The sequence below is a fragment of the Pygocentrus nattereri genome, chromosome 16 (assembly GCF_015220715.1).
Source record: "Pygocentrus nattereri isolate fPygNat1 chromosome 16, fPygNat1.pri, whole genome shotgun sequence".
Lineage (NCBI taxonomy): Eukaryota > Metazoa > Chordata > Actinopteri > Characiformes > Serrasalmidae > Pygocentrus > Pygocentrus nattereri.
In genome coordinates this window covers 29576647-29602692 of record NC_051226.1, presented here as the reverse complement: position 1 = coordinate 29602692, position 26046 = coordinate 29576647, and the positions used below count along the sequence as shown (strand labels likewise).

Below are 26046 nucleotides of genomic sequence, written 5' to 3'. Positions count from 1 at the left end.
TGAGCCCAACTCCTGAAAAACACCACCACACTATAATCCCCCTTAACCAAACTTTACACTTGGCACCATGCAGTCAGACAATGAAGTTTGGAAGTCTGTAGCAATTGATTCTGCAGAAAGTTGGCGACCTCTGCACACTATGCACTTCAGCATCCGTTGACCCTGCACTGTCATTTTACATGCTGTCAAGTATATTTGTATAGCGTTTTTTACAACAATGTCACAAAGCAGCTTTACAGAAGTTTGAAAACATAGCTATAACATAATATCCCCCAGTGAACAAGCCATAGGTGATGGTGGCAAGGAAAAACTCCCTCAGTCTGGAGGAAGAAACCTTGGGAGGAACCAAGACTCACAAGGGGAAGACCCATCCCCCCTCTGGTCAAACAGTATTTACAATTTAATAAGCTAAACACCAAATAGAAGCTAAGAGGATCTGTTTTAGGACTGGATGGTAAAGCTTTAGAAACTGCACTGGTAGAGGCAGTTTCTGACTGAGTCTTTATGAAAAGTGGGAGTGAGATGAAACAGTCCCATTGTATCTCAATGCTGGTACATCTGGATGGCACAGTGATGTAATTGAGTGTTACAATTGGCACAAATGAACAGGAGAGTGGGTTGGTGCTGGTGAGGAGGAGGCCCTGTCATTCCCAATCGCTTCCACTTTGTTATAATACCACTGTGGAATATTTAGTAGTGAGGAAATTTCATGACTGGACTTTTTGCAACATGTGGCATCCTATCGTGGTACCATGCTGGAATTCACTGAGCTCCTGAGAGCGACCCATTCTTTCATAAATGTTTGTAGAAGCAGTCTGCAGGCCTAGGTGCTTGGTTTTATACACCTGTGGTCATGGAAGTCATTTGGATGGGTGAGTGAATACTTGTGGAAATATCGTGTACTTCCACACCGTACTCTGTGAAAACAGTTTCAATTAATAAGATGTATATTTCATATTTATTCGGTTTAGCAGTCAATTTGATTACATGTGCATGTCACCTTTTTAGAACCTTTTTTTTTTTTGGTCATTATCACTGGACAAGTAACCCATGGCTATGTGTAAAAGGCAATAATCACTGTTTTGGTAAAAGAGCTGAGACAATTAGAGAGGATTAATTTACAATTTAATAGCTTGAAAAATACGCTTTAAGTTTAATAAGGGTTTAAGTTTAAGAAAAGTGCAGGCTCACGAAATAGTAGCCAGTTTTGTTTTTGAGAGAGAGAGAGAGAGAGAGAGAGAGAGAGAGAGAGAGGTTTCGTAAGAAACTGCCTGTGTAATTTCTTTGTTACACACTGTAATGCTACCTTTACCGCACCTCTTCCCCTTAATGTACATTACGTGAATAGAACTGAAAATGAATGCCGACACGCAAAACTTCAGTTTGCCTCAAAGTCTCTGTCTATAGTCAAAAAACAACATGCTGAAATGACTGGATGTTAGCATAGAGCTAACAGTCATAACTCTAACCTGGAGAGAAATTCCCTGATCCTTGTCTACAGCCAATATTCAATATTCAAATAATTTAACATAACATAACGTTGTATCCACTTTTACTCTTGAAACATTGAGGTATCCCGGTGGTTAGTTGAATTACATAAAAAAGTCGCGTCGGAAAACGACTTGTTTTGAATGTGCAAAGCACCCAGGCATTGCTTTGGAAATCACTTGTAGTCGGAAACTTCTCCAGCAGGGAGCGCTATTAGCACGCAAGTGGCCGTAAATCTGTACAACCCGCCGCCCTCTCTTCTCTTCCCCTCCCTTCATCCTCCTCCACCTCAATATAAAACATAAACCTCATACCTGAGCCTCACTTCCGCGCCGGCGTTTGACGGGTGTTTCTTTTGCCGTTTTGCGATGTCCTCTTCAGACTACGACCACAGGACGGCTTTCCTCGGAGACTGGGGTACATTTCAAAAGACGGTGTTCTTTCTGTTGTGCTCCAGCATTATCCCGAACGGTTTCACAGGCTTGTCCATCGTCTTCATCGGCGACACGCCGCCTCACCATTGCCACATTCCCGTTGGTGTAAATATTTCTGCCGAATGGAAGAACGTTTCTATTCCCATAGAAGCGAACGGCAGAGCCAGTGAATGCTCGAGGTACAAACTGGAGGTGCTGAAAAGTTATTCGGACAGGGGCTTGGTGCCGTGGGTCGACGTGAACGTATCTGCCATAGAACAGGAGCGCTGCGAGGACGGGTGGGAATATGACCGGGAAACATACGTTTCCACCATCGTCACTGAGGTAGGTTGATCGTCTGGGGGGCTTGGAATAGGTTTTTCTTCTCTTTGTTATCACAGGCACAGTTCTAAACCACCTGAGCTTAACTCGCTCCACACGTGTCCGGCTTTAAACTGGCCATTTCGGTACAGCTGGCGGTCACGTGTGTTCATGGTACCGACTCCTAACAAGTTTTCCTTCTGTACAGCGACGTATTTCCAAGTGAAACCTGAGAGGGTCGGGGTGTTTGATAAAATCACCAATTAGTGTACAGGGTAGGTCTAAACTTGAACTTTGAAGTTCTTATTTTCTGTATGAAAGACTCGTTGGTAGTCGTTGTAGCCAAGCCGTAATTGGTCAAATGAGTCAATCAGCCTGTATTTCCCTCGAAATACATGATGCTGACCTGCATTTACAGCGTAGCACAACATGTAGAACATCAGAGACTGAGAAAAGACACTGGAATTGAATTATGTTAATTAAATTAAAATGAGCAAAACTACATAAACAAAATAACAGAAAAAACACAGAAGATAAATGGAAAATAATTAAGAGAACAATTGATTGAGAGAGAGAGAAATAAAATGAAACCAAGATAATAAATAAACTAAAGATTTTAACATAAAATGCTAGATAGACAAACGAAGGATTATAAAAGGTAAAACAAATAACCAGCAAATCAGATTAAGAGAAAATAGATTTGTAAGTAAAATAACCGTAAAATGAAATACAAAGGAGAAAAGCTAAGCTCAATGAAAACAGTTGCAGGCTGTCTTAAGGTGATTAGAGACTAAAACTTTGAAATGGTTGCATGACACTAGCAAGCCAAGTTTCATGGATTCTTGTAATAAATTCCAGTTCACAGGTGCACTGTAGCCAAAAGCGATTCTTCCCAGTTCATTAAAACTCTCTGCACTTGACAGGTGATCCAGTCACTGGAGCAAGTCTAATAAGTATTGATATTTAATGAACTCAGATAAATGTGTTTACTGTCTTGCAGTTAATGAGGACCAACCAACTTTATATATACATTCTGTAGTAGTTAGTGTTGTAAGGGTTGGCTACAACGAATCGCTAGGTGGAGTGATGGATTGAGTGTAGTGATTTGAGGGCAGCATCCATAAGCAGATAAGATTTATTTCAATATAGCATACTGATTAGTTCATTAATATGAGATTTAAATGTAAGCTTGTCATCCATTCAAATACCATGATACCTGTACTCTTTGACTTGCTTAGTGCTGTATCTTGTCAGGGTAGTAGTATTCACGGGTTTAAAATAAATTTTTAAAGATCTGGAGAACAGCATAAACTTAACTTTCTTGGCATTTAAAACTAAATTTAACATGTCTGTTTGTGTATATATATATATATATATATATATATATATATATATATATACACACATTTTTTATGGGACAACATTATAGAAATGAAACTTGGGTATAACAAAGTAGTTACTGTCCTCTGACAATAACTCAACACATAGCCATTAATGTCTAAATAGCTGGCAACACAAGGGAGTACACCTCACAGTGAACATGTCCAAATTGCGTCATTGTCCCTCCCTGTTGTCATTTGATTCATTAGAGCTACAAGGTTCCAGGTGTAAATGGGGAGCAGGGCTGTTACATTTGGTATTTTAGGTACAATTCGCTCATAATGGCCACTGGATATTCAACATGGCACTTCATGGCAAAGATCTCTCTGAGGATGTGAGAAATAGAATTGTTGCTCTCCACAAAGATGGCCTAGGCTATAAGAAGATTGCTAAAACCCTGAAACTGAGCTATAGCACGGTGGCCAAGGTCATACAGTGGTTTTCCAGGACAGGTTCCACTTGGAACAAGCCTTGCCAGGGTCGATCAAAGAAGTTGAGTCTACATGTTCAGTGTCATATCCAGAGGTTGGCTTCAAAAAATAGATGCATGAGTGCTGCCAACATTGCTGCAAAGGTTGAAGAATTGGGAGGTCAGCCTGTCAGTGCTCAGACCATATGCCGCACAATGCATCGACTTGGTCTGCGTGGCCGTCGTCCCAGAAGGCAGCCTCTTCTGAAGCTGACACACATGAATGCTTGAAAACAGTTTACGTAAGACAAGCAGTCCAAGAATATGGATTACTGGAACCATGTCCTGTGGTCTGACGAGACCAAGATAAACTTGTTTGGCTCAGATGATATCCAGCATGTATGGTGGCGCCCTGGTGAGGAGTACGAAGACAACTGTGTCTTGCCTACAGTCAAGCCGGGTGGTGGTAGCATCATTGTTTGGAGCTGCATGAGTGCCGCTGGCACTGGGGAGCTACAGTTCATTAAGGGATACCCAGTTGAGCACCTGTGGGGAATCCTCAAGCGAAAGGAGGAGTGCAAGGTGTCTTAACATCCACAAGCTCCATGATGTCATCATGGAGGAGTGGAAGAGAATTCAGGTATTAACCTGTGCAGCTCTGGTGAATTCCATGCCCAAAAGGGTTAAGGCAGTGCTATAAAATAATGGTGGTCACACAAAATATTGACCCTTTGAGCACAATTTGGACATATTCACTGTGAGGTGTACTCACTTGAATTGCCAGCTATTTAGACATTAATGGCTGTGTGTTGACTTATTTTCAGAGCACAGTAAATCTATATGCTGCTGTGCACTCACTACTTTAAGTTATATCCAAGTTTCATTTCTATAGTGTCATCCCATGAAAAGATATAATAAAATAGATATTTGCAGAAATGTGAGGGGTGTACTCAGTTTTGTGAGATACTGTATACACTGTATTTGTGTATACACTGTATATACTGTATTTGTGAGATACATTGTGTTTTACTTCCAAAATTCAAAAGACAGTTGTGAAAGATGAATGGTTGGATTTTAATATGTTGAAATAACTGATGTTGACTGGAAGTGATAATCGACCTCACTTCCCCAATCTGTCCAAGTTTATCCTTAATAACATTTTAATCAATATGAGTCTATTGATGTACACTAAATATTAATTTAGCACCCCACGACCCAGAAGGAGAAGTGGCTTAGAGGGTGTGTGTGTGTGTGTGTGTGTGTGTGCATGCGTTTGTGTGTGTGTGAGAGAGAGAGAGTATTTCAGGTGTGTGTGTGTGTGTGTTTTTTTTTTTTTTTTTTTTATAAAACCATATAAAACCCATATTAAGCCAACTTGAAAGGGAGGTAGCATCCATATCCATCATCTATGTTAATCAAGTTTAATAGAGATATGAAAAAAGTTATAAAAACCTTAACCTATTGGGATGTGCTGTTCCATTGCTGATTTGTCTGTTTTACAGAATGATCTTGTTCTAAAAAGAATAGTCTTGGAAATGCATAAATTCATAAATTCATTGAAGTGCAGAAAAATGAAAATACCTGCTATGTGCAGTCAGGAAGCTAAAGCTTAATTACACCTTTATATTATATTATTATTATTATTACTACTACTAATAATAATAATGATAATAATGATAATAAAGCTTAACAGTAATAGAATTGAGTATAAATCTAAAATCATGTAAGACAATGATAAAGATCAAATAAAAGAGACATGGAATTGTCACCAAGCACTAAGTTAAAGAGTGGAATAGTTTAGAAGCAGTTTAGAAGCATAATAACTTAAAGATGCCTCACTGTGTTTCCTCCATGTTTTCCAGAAGGTGTTTGCAGATGGCCAGTATCTGCTGATCTAAGGTCACATTCTGGAACATAAACAGACAGACATGCTGTGATGTAAGCAGTGGTGATTAAGAGCCTTAAAAACTAATAGCAGAGTTTTAATATCTGTCCTAAAAGATTCAATTAGCCAGTGCAGTTATTTAAAAATGGAAGTGATATCAGCTCTTTTTTGTTTTTGTTAGAATCTGTGATGCTGCATTTTGTTATAGAGGCCATATTGTTTTCTTAGTTAGAAAGCCTAGTAAAAAGAACGTTACAGTAATCGACTCTGAGATAGAAATGGCCAAACTTTAGCAATATATTTCTCAAATGATAAAAAGCTACTTTACTGACTGTGTTTACATGCGGGACAAACCAGAACTCAGAGTCTAAGGTTACACTCAGATTTGGTACTTTAAAGTTTGGTATATGAAGAACCGAGCTTCTCATAAATCATCTTTCTCTGAATTTTTTTTCTAAGGATCAGTATTTCAGTTTTTTCATGATTAAGTTGTAGACAATTTTGTGGCATCCAGTAGGAAATATGACAGTCAGCTGATAAGCCTGTCAGCAAAGTCTTGCTTATCAGAAGGAATGGAAATGAACAACTGTGCTTCACTGCATGAAAACAACTTGTTCTAGGTTTGAAATTGGTCTAATCCATGCTTTAGGTGAAGAAACTGCAAGCATTCCATCACCTATTTCAGCAGTTTGAGTTAATGTTGTATCAAAGTCAGAATGCAAAATACAAATAAATCGTGTATTTGAAGGGGATAATAATGAAATACATAGGCCCACAGAGACCTGCAGTGTGAAGTAAAGTTGTAATAAAAGGGCAACAACTTTTCAATCCAGTAAACAGAGTTGCAGTTATTGACTAAGAGACCAAAGAAGCTAATTACCACATCTCTAAATAGCACCTCATAATAAATATAGTAAATATGTCGGAAAAAGTGTTAATGTTATCAATAGTGTGTTGAGGGTTACACCAGTGTAGTCATTTGTGGTATCTCATTTCATCTAGTGCACAAATCTCATAACTACCCCTCAAAAAATGATCTTGCAATACGTTTGAATATTCTAATTCAGTTTGACGGAAGAGAACACGCTTTACATTTAAATGCACAATTACTGCACATTTGCTAAATTTAACAGAAATTCAAAAATACAACATGAAACATAAAATGTATCATAGCTTTTTTTTACCATAGGCCACTATTTAGGAAATAAATAAAGTATGAATTAAAAATTGTGCAAAAAATCCCATTTAAGTTTGTTCCCTGTATACGATGTGTTAATTTACTTTCATATAGAAAGTAAACAAACTTGGCACTGGGAGTGTTTAAACTGCCTACGACTGAAGATATTAACATTGTTACTACCTACTGTATTGCCTTTGTTTGGTGTGCTGTACAAAAGACTGCAAGCATTGAAACTGAAAACTGTGTAAAACATTCTTTTAAGTCTACAGGCTTCATCTAAATAAGCCATTATGTGGAATGATGCTGCATATAAACATAATTCAACACAATTCTAACATTTTTGTCTTAGCAAATTTTGTTTTAGCAAATGCCAGAAAACTCAGTAAAAGGCAGAGATGACAGAGAAAGAAAAGACAGTGTAAAGGAAGGAATGTGCTCAAGGAGTCATGGACAGTGGACAGAATGAAGGCAGAATGAAAACAGAGAGCAAATCGAATCAGAGAGGTAGCCTCGGCTGTAACTCCTTCCTGCGTGGATTATGCTGAAGACCTTTTGTTTTTAAAAATATTAAGTCATTTCAGTTCATGATTGTCATTCAGACCAATGTGATTAAATGTTTTATTGTTATACAGAGGATGCTGATGTACTAATAGGAGGCTATAATAAATAAATGCCCACATTGTCCCACCCCCATTATAAAATTTTTATTATATCATTTAAAGTGGTGCATTGTTGAGAACTTAAAAATTCAATTATGTAGGTTCACTGGAAGTTTTAGATAAAATATTATGTGTAAAGTTGACAATGGCATAAATTAGAAAAAAGCAAATATGAGCTTCTGAAGTGTAGTGCCTGTTGCAGAATATTGTCTCTGTTGTGACAAAACCCCCAAAAATGTAATATAGGACACATTTAAGTGGATCATTCTTTGTTAAAGGGCAGCTGGTGAATTCAAATTGTGTAAAAAATAATAAATTCAATGAAAATGAAAGCAATAAGTTTGGATGTTTTTAAAATGCCATGTGAGCACTGATTGCATGTGATTGTGGTATTTTTATGCACTGAATTGGGATATTGCTGTGTTTGGTGGTTGGCAGTGGGACTTGGTATGCTCAGATGACTGGAAAGCTCCTTTGACTTCATCAATTTTCTTCTGTGGTGTCCTCATTGGATCCTTCATCTCTGGACAACTATCTGACAGGTGATATTTTTAATATCCACACATTTAACACTTTTTTAATGGCAAATGAGCCATACATTCAGAAGATGATGAAGGATAAATGGACTTAGACACCCCTTGTCTGGGTTGTGAGGTAAAAGTTTGGGTTGGAAGGCTTGGATGCAGCTGCTCGGCCATGGAAACCCATTCCATGAAGCTCTCTACGCTGCTAAAGCTAATTTGAAGGCCACATGAAGTTTGGAGTCTGTAGTGATTGACTTTGTAGAAAGTTGGCGACCTCTGTGCACTGTGTGCCTCAGCATCCGCCGACCCCGCTCTGTCATTTTACGTGGCCTTCCACTTCATGACACTTGCTGTCGTTCCCAATCACTTCCACTTTGTTATAATACCACTGACAGTCGACTGTGGAATATTTAGTAGCGAGGTCATTTCACGACTGGACTTGTTATACAGATAGCATCCTATCATGCTTCCATACTAGAATTTACTGAGCTCCTGAGAGCGACCCATTCTTTCACAAATGATTGTAGAAGCAGTCTGCATACCTGGGTGCTTGGTTTTATATACCTGTGGCCATGTAAGTGATTGCAACACCTGAATTCAATGATTTGGATGGGTGAGTGAATACTTTTGGCAATATAGTGTATGTTTAGTCCTATTCAGATGCACATCTGTTTTTTCCAAGAAGTGAGAAAAGTGAAACCCCCCAGACTCATTAAAGGAGCAATTCAAATGGCAGCTACCCGTAAAAAGTATATGAACAAAATCAACTTTTCAGATTTTTTTCAAAAAGATTTGATAAATTGAAATTCCCACTAAACTCACTCATTCTGCAGTGATATTTTTGCCATGTAGAAGTAAGTGTTTATCACTGAAGAGACGTGTAAAAAAAAGTCTTTAAAAATATAATTCTGGTGAACTCATCTAGTCTAAATAAGTCTTAAGATCCTTTCAGGAGTGGGAAAATATCTAGACAGCACAGCACCACAGTCCAAATATGTAGGCACATTGTTAAAAATTCAGTCCTTCATTGCCCAAACACTGGGTGAGAATAGTGTTTCCATTGCTCACCTCCTCCAAGAGGTATAGTGTACATTCAAATGACTTATGCTATTGGCACCAAGGAACAGGAGGCTTGCCAGGTGGTGAGAGGAAAGGAAAAGGTTACATTCACAAAGCGACTGATGCTTCTTTACTTCTGATCAGACTTTACATTATTTATATAGCAAATGTGTTTCCATCATAATTTGTCATTTCTTTTTATCCCATAATAGATCGAGTGTACAAACATTTCTACAAATTTTAAGCAACACTTTACTGTTTATACGGCTACATTACAGCCTATGTAGGCCTCTCATAACTGACATAAACCTGTATAAGCAAGCCTGCTTAAGGCGCAACAAAGCTGATTGTGGAGGCCAAAGAAGGGCAGCAACAGCAAGGTAGTACTGAAAAACCTGGAAAAGAGGCATAGGGAAAGGACAACAAAGGAAAGGACTGATAGAATTGTAGTAGAAGACGCTGATGGGGTCATGGCGGTAAGGTTTGATGAGATCATAGAGTGAGAGGTTGGGATAAGTAATAAGGGAAGGATTGCTTGAGAAAGAAGAGGAAGGAGATGATGATTCTCATCTCAACTAGAATTTCTTCTGATCAAGGCATCATAACATTATAACCTCATAACCTTGGGGAATGTAAAATAGTTTGCAAAGAAAAATGGGTCAGGTGAAAACTGGGTGCAAGTTTAGTGAGAAAATGACAACACAGTGATGTCAAAGAATCACTCGAGCAGCATGTATTTATCTATTAATCGTAAAATAGTAAATATGCTACTTATTTGCGAACATGGTATTCAGATGCTCTGTGTTCTGCCATTTGCATACATATCCTAGGAGTATTATTTCCACAGTCTAGCCCATGTCACATCACCAGCTCATGACTACCTTTTAGTGCCAAAACACTTACATGGTTAACACATATAACCCGTTGGGCATTTCAGTGTGATTTAGTTAGATTGTTTTGGTACTTCCCATTATTTTATCCAAAATAGTCATGTACGAATTTGGAGGTTGTACCACACACTTATCTGGTTAATACACGGAACCTGTTGGGTATTTTAGTGTAATTGAATTAGACTTGGTGAGGATGAAGGGCACATCCAGGTACACCAAGTACACTTAAATCACATTCTCTATTCATGCCTTTGCATGTTTCTAGGTGGTCAAAAAATGATGTTCTTCATATATGCCTTGGCAAAGAACCGGTTGGAATGTATTTCCTGTTCACAGGGCAAATTTCACCTACAGATCTTTAGATGTGCTAGGAGATCATGAGGGTTGGTAATGTATGTCACAAATGTTTACAATTATGTGAACATTCTTTACAGTATTAAAAGAAACAGGCTCTGAAATCATTGCATTAGAACGAATGTCTATGTGACTTTTTAAACCATTGCATTTTGTTGGTTTAAATTTTGGGCAGACTAGATGGTGATTGATGTGGCAGCATGTGGTACATTTTTGGTGCAGAGAATTTCAAGATTCCAAAATACTTTACTACAAACCTAACATAAGAAGCATTTTCAAAAAGCTAAAACAAATATTTAAAAAAATCATGTAGACACATTTATTTTTTCACAATACTTTAGAAGCTTGTAATGTGGCAGAACGTGACAGAAAGACAGTTACTGTCAGGATTTGATGTTTTATTTTCACCAGTATGGACATCACATTATATCACAGGGACTATGTAGTTTGTCACATTTGTGATAAATTATATAGTTGAAAATTCATAGCTTTCCATCCTCTGAAATACATGGACAAACCTTTTATATTTGAATCAATTATGTACTTGTACTTTACTGTTCAAAAAAATGTATGTTCACTTGCAGGTATGGAAGAAAAATCGTGCTGTTTTTAACGATGGGAGTTCAGACAGTATTCACTCTCATTCAGGTTTTCTCTCCATCTTGGATTGTGTTCTGTTCACTGTTCTTTGTCGTTGGGATGGGACAGATTTCAAACTATGTCGCTGCATTTGTTCTAGGTGCGTAGAAGTGAATTTCACACTCTTAAGTCAAGCTAAATGTCATTTTTAAGTTGAACTGTAGACATGCATTTATTTCATTTGTACCCATAATGATGCCAGAATGTACACGTTGTTTAACATTCAGTATTACAAGAATGTGAGCTAAGAGTGAAAGTCAAAGTTCAAATTTGGATATTTTTTTTTACCTAAAGATATTTGGCTGTGTGGATTTTGCTCTCTTAATACACCACTTTATCACAAGGAACGGAGATTTTGAGCTTACCGGTCCGCATCATCTACTCAACTGTTGGAGTGTGCATTTTCTTCTCCATTGGCTACATGGTACTTCCACTTGTGGCTTACTTCATAAGAGGCTGGAGGATGTTACTGTTGGCCCTCACATTACCTGGCTTCCTCTACATCCCACTTTGGTGGTAGGTGTGTGTCATATATTATACTGATCAAATGAGTCCAGGTAACAAGTTATTATTTACTCATTAGAATGATGCAGCTGTTAATATGATCGATTCACACAAACAATGCAGTGCATGTGTGTAACTTGTAAATGGGCTTGACTGAATTAAATGACAACCCTAACGATGGCAGGACTGCTCACCTAGAGATCTCTGTTTGTTTTTTGACATTACAGGATTGTTCCAGAGTCTCCAAGGTGGTTGCTGTCTCAGGGTCGTGTGGATGAGGCAGAGGCCATACTGAGGGATGCTGCCAAGAGGAATGGGATCAAAGCCCCTGAAGAAATTTTTCCACCTTCTCAGGTAAGTGCATAGGTCATGTACTTGTGTAATATCCCATGATTTATGTCTTTCGCCATTAACTCACCATAAGACTCGTGTGCATTATTTTGCTCCAAATTATGTACAGTTAGATATGAGGTATGATTCATTAGAGAGATACTTTCCTTCTGCGTGCATTCCTTGTATTGTTGTGTAGAGTTGTAATAAAGTGAGATGGCTCCCCATGGAGATGGAATGCCTTAATTAAATCCACACTGACATGGGTGAGTTGAAGTAGAGGTTGCTTCTTTCAATCACTCTGAAGAAGCAAATGTGTAGTGATTTTGATTATGGTAAAATGTAAATGTTCAAAATTGTGTATTGAAATTTAAAGCTATATCACTGACACGCTCCTCTGTCTCTTTTGAGGGTCTCTATTTCCTGCCTATTATTTTGGATTCATTTTTTCACAGTCTGTGATTAAAAACAAGCCATCTAGGTGCCTCCTGTCATGTTATGTAAAAAGTTATAGTTGCAAGGAAATTTTAGTGGTTGTGAATTGGAGCTTATTTTGTTGTCTGAAATTTGTTCACTGCACCCTTATTCGTAAGACAGGCTCGGACTTAATTATTACAATTATTATGATGTACAGTAAACATTGAAATTAGGATTTCATAATCATATTGGCACCATAGGGCAGCTCAGAGGACATATCTTGCCCTACACTGTTGTTCTTGTGTTATGCCAAGACAATCTCTTCTAATTACAAGCTTCTGAAATAAGAAATTGAGGATGCTTTCATTAAAATGGAAATTTTCCATTTAAACAACTACAGACCCTTGTTTGCATGCTTTCTTAGCTGTCTTTAGATGGTGCCTGTGTGTGTTTTAGTTTGGCGATGGTGGTCACTGCTGTTTTATTGCAACACATTTGTTTTCGCGTGCTCTGTAGCCTAGGGACAAGGCTGGAACTATGCAGCCCCACAACCTCTGTGATCTGGTGAGATCCAGCAACATCCGTACTATTACCATCCTGCTGTGCCTAGTCTGGTAAGTGTCCATCTGCACACTGTTTTATTAACAAATAAAAGCCCAGCTGTCCAAAGCAAAGCACTTAAATGTAACCCTTTGCCTTGAAACCAAGCTTGCTAATAATTTGAGCTTGGGAAAGTTTTGACTGAGCAATAAAACAAGACCTACAAATTTCACAAAGATGTTATAACTGTTGTTAATATGATTAGTCTCTAGCTAATTAGCTACATTTGGCTGTAATACATAATACACAATTATCATCTACGGTGGACCATACCAATAAAGTGGGACCACTCTACCTAGCTTATATTTTAGACTACTAGATGCTAATAGGACTTTTTTCTTCCCCCCTTTTTTTTTATTTTTTTATTTTGTTATAAAGGATGACTCTCTCTATAGGGTACTTCGCCTTGTCTCTGAATACGTCCAACCTATATGGGAACCCCTATCTGAATTGCTTTTTCTCAGCAGCTGTTGAAGTGCCTGCCTATATTATTTCCTGGCTCATGTTTCGCTACTTGCCCAGACGGTTGTGTCTCTTCTTCACCCTTTTTTTGGGTGGATTGGTCCTACTCTTCATACATCTTCTGCCCCAACGTGAGATGTATTAAAGCTTATTAAATTCTGTAGCTTTGGTGCAATTCATAGGAACTACAAGGTTAGAGCATGTGTGGCTTGTTGTCTTTCTTTTCTAAGCCAACCCTAAAAAATACATTTCATTTTTGAAAGTCTTATCCACTTTGACCTCTGAACTACTCACTGTGTCTTTGAAAAGAGATTTATAGTTGAATTTAAGCTCTGAACATTAAAGTTAGTGTTGGGTGTAACAAATAGAATATCATGAATATGTATGTATTAGAATAAGTGGTTATGATTTTGTTTCAACTCAGTTTAAAGGAAAAGTATTCATGGCTTTGTAATTTATAATTGAGTTATGCAAGACACCATTTGTCACAACTTTTTGAGTATTCTGTCTTTTGCTGCCACAGACATGAGTTATGTTGCCATTTCGCTGGAGATGCTAGGCAAGTTCGGCGTCACCACAGCATTTGCAATAGTATATGCTTTTACTGCTGAACTATATCCCACTGTCTTGAGGAACACAGCCATGGGAGCTTGTTCAATGGCTTCAAGAATAGGCAGCATATCTGCACCATATTTCATCTACTTTGGTGAGTAAACTCTTATCAATTTGGCAAATTCAAATGTCAAGGCATGCTATTGTACACATCTATATACCTTCTAAATGTTGTGACTGCATTACAACAATACTTCTCATCCCACTTATTGTGGTCTTCCTGACATTTGAAACATGGAGACCACATAATGATGTTTTTACTTCAAAGGAGGTTCCAGTCAAAAAATGCCAAACGAATGTCACAAGGCTGTAGCTGAGTTTACTAATACGGCAAACCCATTGTACATTTTTACTTCAAATTAGAGACACCGCTGTTCTACTGTGTTGATTCCTTATTGGAAATTTAAGTCGGTATCCTCTATAAAAAGCACAGTATTAGGATCCATTGTACGCCAAATACACAATAAACACTTTGTAGTTACACGCTATTGTTTTTTCATTGTTCCAGGAGGCTATTATAGAGCCCTGCCTTACATCCTAATGGGCACTCTAAGTGTTCTTTCTGGGTTGCTGAGCCTACTGCTTCCAGAGAGCCTTGATATGCCGCTTCCTGACACCATCAGTCACATGCAGAAAATTACTGGGTAAGCCTTATACTGCAAGTCAAGCATTAGAACTTCTTTATAGTCCTTGATGGCATTTCAGAACAGAAGTTTGGACTCAGGGTCATTGTTGGGTAATCTTTTATCTCTTATGTATTAATGATTTAGCAAGACAAGAGCACTGAAGTGATGTGTCTTCTGGAAATTGTCCTTTGGTTTGTCTTTCAGTTGTAAAATGAGACACTCATCTTACAGTGTTACCACTGCAAGACCTGAAGAGGAACACACGTCTAATCCTAATTGATGGTTTATGGGCAGAAATATCAAAACTCTAATGAAGAAATATCAAGATATTCTAGTTTCTAGTATACATTTCTCTCTTTCATGATTTATGTGTATTTTGCTGTAATACATTGTTTACTAACAGTACCATAAAATCCTAATGACTGTAATCTAGTATTTGAACATTGTGTATTTCCGGGTCATTCATTACTTCTTGCTCAAAATATAGTGTATGGATGTTAAAATGATTGCATACTTATTATTACCCTTTATTACTTGCTGATTTTAGTGCTTATCTATGTATTAATACAGTATTTTCTGCAATAATAATGAGTTCATTTTAATTTAGGCTTTTGTGACATTTAAATGTAGTTACAAAGGCTGTTGGCTGTAGTGCTTTTTTTTTTTCAAATTTCAGCACGTAGATTAACTCTGCACAATAAAAAATGTAGGAAAATCCATACTATATCATTTCAAATGTTTAGTATATTAATATGAGGCATTAAGTATAATAATATTAACACTGCACTGTATTTATTAAAGTAGTACCTATTTTGATATAAAGCCAATTAATTTTTATAAAATACATTAAACAATTTTACTAGCAAATAAACTGCCCCAGTTCATTTGTTTGTGTATTGTTTCTTGCTTTATTTTCATTTCTCTCTCTTTCTTCTAAAATTTCTTCTTATTTAAAAGAGACCTCGTCTTGCTGAAGAATTCTAACTTTGGCAGTGATTATCGATAGAGGTGCTGATAGAGATTGGCATGCGCTTTTCTTCATCACAAGCATGGGAAATATATCCTGTTGGTGAGGGAGGAAAAATTTGGAATGTGCATGTGAATAAACATGAATAAATGATTTTTAAATTACATGGAAAATTTGCTAGCTTTGCAATATAAATTGTAGTCTGGAGAGTGTTTTGTCAAGACCAGCAGCTGTGTTCAGAACAGAGCCCATGAATGTATAATAGTTTAGAATGTCTCAACATGGAGCCCTATTTACCAAACCATATGCTTTATTAAAAAGTTCATAGATCGATGAAGAGAATGAATCTTCAAATCTTTGTATGTCTAAAACACAAAATGTGACATTTAAAAAAAGTGAACTTTTTTTTGTTAATAATAATTGCAGAACTTAGACTGGTGCTATAGGTGAGTGTAGATGAATGAATAAATTCACTGGTAACACTTAATACTCATGAAAAAAAAGAATGTAAAATTTATCAGATTTTTTTTCAAATGGTTCACCACACCTATGTTTTTAGTCAATTTTTAAATACTTTTGAATCTAAATATGGATTGAGTTTTATGTACTTCAATGAATTTAAGTAAATAAACAAAATTGATTTGAGTAAATGTTAACCGGACTGGTCATCTTTATGTATTAGTTAAAGAAGTAGCAACACAAGTCAATAAATTTGAGACAGATCTGCGTAGTTACGGATTACCCAGCTGTTACAGCTTACAGCTTAGTAACAAGGCACATGGTGACTTATAGCCATCAAGGCATTTATAGCCAGGCTATTTCCTGGGTAATAGTTAAACAGAGTAAGCGATGATGAATGAATGCCTCTGCAAGGTTATTTATTAACTACATAACAATATTATTAAGCATTAACACTGACTGTTCTCCTGTGGTGTCTTCTTTTGACATATAGTTGACTACCTGTTCTTGAAGACTCCTGGTTATTTCTCCAAGCAAAACAGCAGCAACCTCTGAAATCCCAGAAATTCCTGTAATTACTGAATAATGAGACTTAGTATGTAATAAGCCAGGGATTCTAAGGGGTTAAATAGGGCATTTTCAGCTAATTTCATTTATTTATTTATTTATTTAGTCTTATGTTAAATTCAGCAATAAGCCATAATTGTGCATTAAAATGTATAGAAGTTTCTCTGTAGAGAATGTGTGGTTATTCTCAATACGAAAACATCTCATTTGACCATGGGCACATAAACTTTTGCATACTATATAATATTATTATAACTAAGGCTATAATATGGGATCAGTAACAAGGTCACACAATACATGATAAACCCCTGTGAACTGAGGTCTTTAAGTTTCACAAAGTAGTTTCACAAACCTGCAGGTGTCAAGTTTACAGCTATTTACAGTCTCACAGAAGAAATAATATAACATTGAACCCGTTACCTCAATCTGCAGTCTGGGGGCTGGAGAGTCTCTCAGCACTGGCCTCAGACTACTCAATTAACTGCTCCAAATCTTCTACCAATAAACAAGAACCTTTGTCAAAAACTGCTAGAGACAGTCTCTATTCCATTAAGCACTAATTTCATCACATATTTGGGTATCAAAATATCCCCCCAGCTTTTAGTTAATTACGTAATGTTAATTACACCCCCTTCTCAAACAATAAGTGCTGACCTCCAAAGGTGGATAAACCTTCCCAATTTCCTCCTAGGTAGAATAGATATAACCAAAATGACAGTACTACCCAGAATTAATTATTTATTTTCAATGATACCTCTTCAAACTCCAGTAAACTGACTCAAGACTTTAGATACCACTATTTAATTTTTTGGGGGGGGGCAAAATAAACCACGAAGAATCAAAATGACTACATTACAAAATGTAAAAACCCATGAAGGTTTAAAAGCTCCAAATTTTTACAGTTTTTTCCTTGCAAACCAATTACAGTATATTCTAAAATGGATAACTCCCAACCAGACAGATTACACATGGATCAATATAGAACAAACACTATGTAAAGAGATATCCAGAAAGCAGACCTACCATTTATCACCCAAACACTGAAAAAATAAAGGCATTACACACATTAAACATATCTTCCGAAACAATACACTGGTATCATTCTCTTATCTCAACCAGAACCACGGCATTGGCAGCAATCAGTTCCTCAAATTCCACCAGTTAAAATCCTTACTGTGCTCCATAATTAAAGGGACTGAAAATCTATTAGATCTACCCCTCCCAATTTCTGATTTTTTGAATATATCCTCTCCAAACAAAAAACACCATTACTGTCACCCACTGGAAAAATGTACTACTTAGAACATCTATCTGTGGTAAAAATATCTGCTTCCATCAAACACAAAAACATTCCATTTGAGTCGACCTGGACACCAGTTATTAACTTCTTACAACAGTAATCTTCCACTAAATCAACTTTACTGGAGAAGCTGATACACTGTGATCCAATACCCAGTTCCAAACTACTCTATACAATCATAAACTCTCCCCGCTTTATTACCATACCCACAAACACACACACACACGCTGAATTCTATCGTTATACAACAAATCTAATTCTTATGACGTTCCCTTTCATCAAGTCCATTATTCTTCATCATCATCATCATCATCGTTGATCACTAGTCCAGATAGGGTCCAGATCACCCTGTCCCCTGCAACAAGCCGCTCCCAGGCCAACTTGGAGATATAGTCCCTCCAGCGGGTCCTAGGACGACCCCGGGGTAGGACGACACCCCCACTGGGAGGCGTCCAGGGGGCATCCGGATCAGATGCCCGAACCACCTCAGATGGCACCTCTCAATGTGGAGGAGTAGTGGCTCTACTCTAAGCTCCTCCTGGAAGACCGAGCTCCTCACTCTATCACACAGCATGTAGCCCACCACCCGACGAAGAAAGCTCATTTCCGCCGCTTGTATTCGCGATCTCGTTCTTTCAGTCATTACCCACAGCTCATGACCACAGGTGAGGGTTGGGATGTAGATCGACTGGTAAACAGAGAGCTTTGCCTTTTGGCTCAACTCCCTCTTCACCACTACAGTCCGGTACAGTGACCGCATTACTGCTGCCGCCTGTCCCAGCCTGCGGCCGATCTCACGATCCCTCCTCCCGTCACTCGTGAACAAGACCCCAAGATACTTAAACTCCTCCACCTGGGGCAGGTCCTTACCCCTTACCTGGAGTGGGCATGCCATCATTTTCTGGGCCAAGACCATGGACTCAGACTTAGAGGTGCTGATCTGCATACCAAACACTTCACACTCAGCTGCAAACCGCTCCAGCGAGCGCTGGAGGCGTCCATGTGATTCCTCCAGAATGCATGTAAACTGGGTTGGCAAGTCGGAGTTTCCTTTCCAGCACCTTTGCATAGACTTTCCCAGGGAGGCTGAGCAGTGTGATACCCCGATAGTTGGCACACACCCTCCGGTCCCCCTTTTTAAAAAAAGGAGCACCAGTCCTGGCACCATCTGCCAGTCCAAGGGTACTGTTCCCGAGGTCCATGCAATATTGCAGAGGCGTGTTAACCACAACAGCCCCACAATATCCAGAGCATCTCTGGACGAATCTCATCCATCCGAATCAAAAAAGTCTATACACCTGAATAACAAAAAAATAGTATATACACCTGAATAACAAAAAAATAGTCTATACACCTGAATAACAAAAAAATAGTCTATACACCTGAATAACAAAAAATAGTCTATACACCTGAATAACAAAAAAATAGTCTATACACCTGAATAACAAAAAAATAGTCTATACACCTGAATAACAAAAAAATAGTCTATACACCTGAATAACAAAAAAATAGTCTATACACCTGAATAACAAAAAAATAGTCTATACACCTGAATAACAAAAAAATAGTCTATACACCTGAATAACAAAAAAATAGTCTATACACCTGAATAACAAAAAATAGTCTATACACCTGAATAACAAAAAAATAGTCTATACACCTGAATAACAAAAAATAGTCTATACACCTGAATAACAAAAAAATAGTCTATACACCTGAATAACAAAAAAATAGTCTATACACCTGAATAACAAAAAAATAGTCTATACACCTGAATAACAAAAAATAGTCTATACACCTGAATAACAAAAAAATAGTCTATACACCTGAATAACAAAAAAATAGTCTATACACCTGAATAACAAAAAAATAGTCTATACACCTGAATAACAAAAAAATAGTCTATACACCTGAATAACAAAAAAATAGTCTATACACCTGAATAACAAAAAATAGTATATACATCTGAATAACAAAAAATAGTCTATACACCTGAATAACAAAAAAATAGTCTATACACCTGAATAACAAAAAAATATTCTATACACCTGAATAACAAAAAAATAGTATATACATCTGAATAACAAAAAATTGTCTATACACCTGAATAACAAAAAAATAGTCTATACACCTGAATAACAAAAAAATAGTCTATACACCTGAATAACAAAAAAATAGTCTATACACCTGAATAACTAAAAAATAGTCTATACACCTGAATAACAAAAAAAAGTCTATACACCTGAATAACAAAAAATAGTCTATACACCTGAATAACAAAAAAAATAGTCTATACACCTAAATAACAAAAAATTGTCTATACACCTAAATAACAAAAAATAGTCTATACACCTAAATAACAAAAAATAGTCTATACACCTAAATAACAAAAAATAGTCTATACACCTGAATAACAAAAAAATAGTCTATACACCTGAATAACAAAAAATAGTCTATACACCTGAATAACAAAAAATAGTCTATACACCTGAATAACAAAAAATAGTCTATACACCTGAATAACTAAAAAATAGTCTATACACCTGAATAACAAAAAATAGTCTATACACCTGAATAACAAAAAAATAGTCTATACACCTAAATAACAAAAAAATAGTCTATACACCTGAATAACAAAAAATAGTCTATACACCTGAATAACAAAAAATAGTCTATACACCTAAATAACAAAAAATAGTCTATACACCTGAATAACAAAAAATAGTCTATACACCTGAATAACAAAAAAATAGTCTATACACCTGAATAACAAAAAAATAGTCTATACACCTGAATAACAAAAAAATAGTCTATACACCTGAATAACAAAAAAATAGTCTATACACCTGAATAACAAAAAATAGTCTATACACCTAAATAACAAAAAATAGTCTATACACCTGAATAACAAAAAATAGTCTATACACCTGAATAACAAAAAATAGTCTATACACCTGAATAACAAAAAATAGTCTATACACCTGAATAACAAAAAATAGTCTATACACCTGAATAACAAAAAATAGTCTATACACCTGAATAACAAAAAATAGTCTATACACCTAAATAACAAAAAATAGTCTATACACCTGAATAACAAAAAATAGTCTATACACCTGAATAACAAAAAATAGTCTATACACCTAAATAACAAAAAATAGTCTATACACCTGAATAACAAAAAATAGTCTATACACCTGAATAACAAAAAATAGTCTATACACCTGAATAACAAAAAAATAGTCTATACACCTGAATAACAAAAAAATAGTCTATACACCTGAATAACAAAAAATAGTCTATACACCTGAATAAATTTGAGTGCTCTTTTTCATGTCTCCAGTTTGATGACAGTGTATTTATTTAACTTCATGTCAAAGCTTCCACATTTAAAATAAAAAGAAAGTAAAACATCTACAAAGTCTTGTCATTGTTATAAAAACAATGTGACATCATGGCATCTCCATAATCAAGAACAATAATTAGCTAACAAATAGACATATTTGTAATAATAAGTTAATAGGTTAATTTGGCATATAAATTGTGATGGAATAAGTGACACTTATGTCAAAGGGATGGTTAGTTAATGGGTTAGTGGGGCCTATTAAGGGGTGTGATAGGTTTTTAAGGCTACAGAGAGATCGTTTCAGGCAGCAGGAGACCTGGAAAGCTTCCTCAGTGTTGATGTAGAGCAGGGGATGGTTGCACTGAGTGGGGGTTTGGCTATGCAGAGTGGCTCCTGGGAAGTTGGGAGGTGCCATTTGTGCCCGTGGAGGATGGGCTTTGTTTGTGAGTTTGTCCACCCTCTACATGTCCTCCTGTATCACCCCCTCCCTGGTTTCATATTGGTCTGGTGCTTGGCTGGCTGGGCATTTCTGGTCTCTGTAAAGGCTCTCAGTTGAAGTGCCTGTTCAATAAAGAGCATTTACCCATACATGCAGGGTTTTCTTTGTCTTCTTATGTGTTGCTACAATACTACCATGCTCTGTGGCAAGGATAAAAGTTCTGAGCAGGCTCAGCTGACCTTGTTTTTGATTCAAGATAGCAAGAGGGAAAAATCTAAGTGTCTTTTGCACAGATAGCAGGAGCCTCAGTCACAAAATGTGCTCAACTAGTGCTTCAAAAAAAACAGTGACTAAAATTACATGTGCATTCAGATATATAGGAAAGACATAAGTAAATAGAGTTGGAAATCATGGTCAAAAGATCACATTCAATGAGTGTGATGCCTGTGCATTAGTGCAATAGGTAAGGTAAAAGAAGACCCCTGTTAATCACATGATTGAGAATATCAATGAGGATGTGATAAGGTAAGATGAGATAATCCTTTATTAGTCCCACAATGGGGAAATTCACAGTGCTACAGCAGCAAAGGGGTAGCAAGGCACTCAAGATAGAAGCAACAAGAAGAGAACTAACTAGAAAGTAAGTAACCTAATTACTTAACTTACTAGTTTTACAGTTTCTTACTTGTTACAGTATAGACATTATATAATACTGACAAGTAAAACATAGATGCGAATATAAACTCAATCCTTCACAAAAAATAATAATATAAAGAACTATAAATAAACAAAAGCTAAACATGTACACAGAAAGGATATTTTACCTTGGAGTGTTGCACATGAGGTATTGATTTATATTACACATGGTAATGGTGAGGAGTTAACAATATAAACATTATAAATAGAAAAGCAAAAAATCTTTATAGAGATATTATACAAGTATTCCACATGGAGTACTGATTATATGGCACACAGGAATGGTGATGAATTTTACATTTTGTGTTGTAGGTGTGTGAGGACCTGTGATGAAGCTTCTTCACGCCCTTGGGGTAAAGCACCCTGTCACTGAAGGAGCTGCCCAGTGCTGCCAGAGTCTCATGCATGGGGTGGGAGCTGTTATCCAGCATGGATGCTAGTCTGGCTAACTGTCTAACCTACTTCTGTCTCCCACCACTTGCACTGGGTCTAGGGGACTTCCCAGGACAGAGCCGGCCTTCTTAATGAGCATGTCAAGTCGCTTCCTGTCTGCAGGTGAGATACTGCTGCCCCAGTAGACCACTCCATAAAACATGGCTGATGCCACAACAGTGTCGGTTCTCAGGAGTGCCCCCTGCATTCTAAATAACCATAGTTTCCTAAGTAGGTAGAGTCTGCTCTGGCCTTTCCTATAAAGTGCAGTGAGGTGTGAGTTGTGAAGAGGGGAGAGGGAGAGGAGGGGGCAGGACAGTGCACTGGGTGTCCAGGAGAGGGGGATTGCAGCAGGGTTAACTGTGTAGGGGGAGGTGAGTAATCTATTGAAAAACAGATTTAGATTGTTTACCCTCTTTTGCTCCCCTACAACCTGGAGGTTGGGTTTCTTGTGTCTTGAGATTGTTTATAGGCTTTTCCAGACCTCACTGATGTTGTTATTCTGCAGCGGTTCCTCCACTTTCTTTTCCCTCCCTGATTTTTTCCCTCTGCACAGCTCTCAGCTCCTCTTTGTCTCCTTATAAAAAGGCCTTCTTTTTCTCCTTTAGAATATAACAGGATATATCCTTTATAACAGAGTTAATCCATGGTTTGTTGTCAGAGAAACACTGAACAGTCTTGGTGTACAGTGTTTTTCATGCAAAAGTCTATGTATTCAGCAATACACTGTGTGAGACTATCAATGTCCTCCCTACAAAGGATCGCACAGTTCTTCCCACACAGTTGTGTCAAAGCTTGCTCCTCTCTTCAGTCTCCTCAGCAAGAGCAGGTCAGTTTACCAGCTAGAGAGAGATGTTATATTAGGATTCAACCCCTAATTACAATTGAGAATTTCCCCATTGTGGGACTAATAAAGGACTATCGCATCTTATCAAAGACCTTTGCACATTTCATTTTGTGGTGCAAAAACCATTGGCCATCTCATAGTGAAATTAATAATCCTTCACCCATATTCTTCACAAGTGGATGAGTGCTTGTGTGGTATACACCAAGTCCAGGCCTGAATACTGGACCCAAGGAGATCTCATGGCTATGGGGGGCAGTTCGCTGACATGATTTGGGTCTACTTGTCCCTTGAGAAGGAAGGGTCACTGCACATCCTATCTTATCAGTCATTTTGATTGATCACCTTTATTCTATAATGAAGTACTTCTGTCCTGATGGGTATATTCTCTTCTACGTTTCACAAGGGCACAAGGGGTCACTGAATGGTTTCATGGGTATGGAAATTTATGTAAAATATGTGGTATGACCTTCTTAGTTAACAGATCTCAAGCCGATTAAAGACCCATGGGAGATTTTGGACCAAAATGTTACTTAGCACTGTCTTCATCAAAACATCAACTGAGGGGATTTCTTCTGAAAGAATAGTGTTCCAACCATCCCTTACAGTTCCAGAGACTTGTAATCTATGCCAAGACACACTGAAGCTGTGGCAGCATGTAGTGGCCTAGTTTATGGGTCATGCTCATGGGTCTTATTACTTATTCGCTTTAGTTTATTCCTCATTTTGTAATTTCACATAATTTCAAATAAACTATATGTCTAAAAGTTTGTGGACAACCAGCTCATCAAATATTTCTTCTGTATGGCACTACAGGAGATGTTGGAAATTACTGTGACAATTTGATTGTGTTCTGTGGTAATGATGTCAGGTACTAATGTTAAATGATTAGTTTCACATCACAAATGTGACTAACTCATCCGAAAGGTACTGTAGGGTGCTTTATACCCCTCTTGATATTGGGCATGGTGACCTTAAGCTGATGTGTACTCGCTTCAGTGTGTTCTGATCTATCGGAAATGCTGTTCTGTGGAGATTGCATAAGTTGTGCAAGCACAATTGAATGTAAGTTGTCATTTTTTTAAGAGTTCAATTAATGACAATGATAGATCAAATCAAATCAAATTTATTTGTATAGCGCTTTTTGCAACTTATGTTGTCACAAAGCAGCTTCACAGAATTCCAGAAAAGACAAAGTTTTAACAAGAATGTAAAAACACCCAGGTGAGCAAGTCAGGGGCAACAGTGGCAAGGAAAAACTCAGAGCTGAGGAAGAAACCTTGGGAGGAACCAAGGCTCACAAGGGAGGACCCATCCTCCTCTGGTCAAGCTACCTACAAGTGATTATACTACTAATATTAATAGCAGTAGTATTAGTAGTAGTAATAGCTAGGAGTCTATGAAAACGTCAACTGATTAGACCTATATGGATCTCCAGTAATGAAAAGTTGTGTTTGGCAGGATTTAATGTAGGAAAATATGTACTAAATATATCTCTTGTACATTTGGAGAGACACGATTACTGAAAAAACTATGTGAACAAGTGTTTAAAGGTAGGTATTCCAGTGTAAGTAATGAAGGATGAAAATACATCAGTATCATTTATCGGTATCAGTATCACAAACACCAATGCTTTAACCAGCAATCACCAATACATGTAGCTGACAGTAAAACTAACCATTATCATAAATTCAGTACTGCAAGAAAAATATACAAACACATTAATGTAACTGTAAACAGTGAGACTTACAACTGAAGCCTTTTTGTGGGTTTCAAGGCAAAGCATTAAGAGGACTGCAATACTGAGATGCTCACTCTAAGAGTCCATGAAGGAAAATGTGCTCCTGAATACTACTTCCTGTTTTTCTGAACGTTCTCTATTAGCTCCCATCCTTTTCTGTGCAGCTAAACGCAATCACCATTAGATGCCACTAAGAGCATACGAAGAAAAACACTATGCTGAATCCAATACAATTCGGTTGGCGAGCTCCAGTTTATCCTCGCCCACTGATCTAGGGTTCATAGTTAAAAGTGCTTTTGTGACCACACTGAAGAAAAAGGGATGCAGGGTAAAACTGGCATTATGGCTTACAGCTTCTTTAGTAACATTCTCAGTAATGTTACTCAGTAACATTTAGAGGTGGTTTTACTGATATACTGGCAAATAAATGACTGACAACAGCAAACTGTTTGTGTGGCACACATCTCTTCTAGGTCAGTTATCAGACAATCATCCAGCCTGAG

At 37.3% G+C, this 26046-nt stretch overlaps 1 protein-coding gene across 1 annotated transcript; it reads left to right on the top strand.

Moving 5' to 3' along the window:
* Positions 1–1777: 1777 nt before the first annotated feature.
* On the top strand, positions 1778–15612 carry slc22a21 (solute carrier family 22 member 21). The gene is made up of 10 exons (XM_017705317.2): positions 1778–2246; positions 8174–8277; positions 11147–11301; positions 11546–11717; positions 11933–12059; positions 12969–13066; positions 13431–13645; positions 14038–14220; positions 14635–14770; positions 14957–15612. Exons 1-10 carry the CDS (start codon positions 1857–1859, stop codon positions 15030–15032), a joined length of 1656 nt encoding a protein of 551 aa, XP_017560806.1. The 5' UTR covers positions 1778–1856; the 3' UTR covers positions 15033–15612.
* Positions 15613–26046: the final 10434 nt, after the last annotated feature.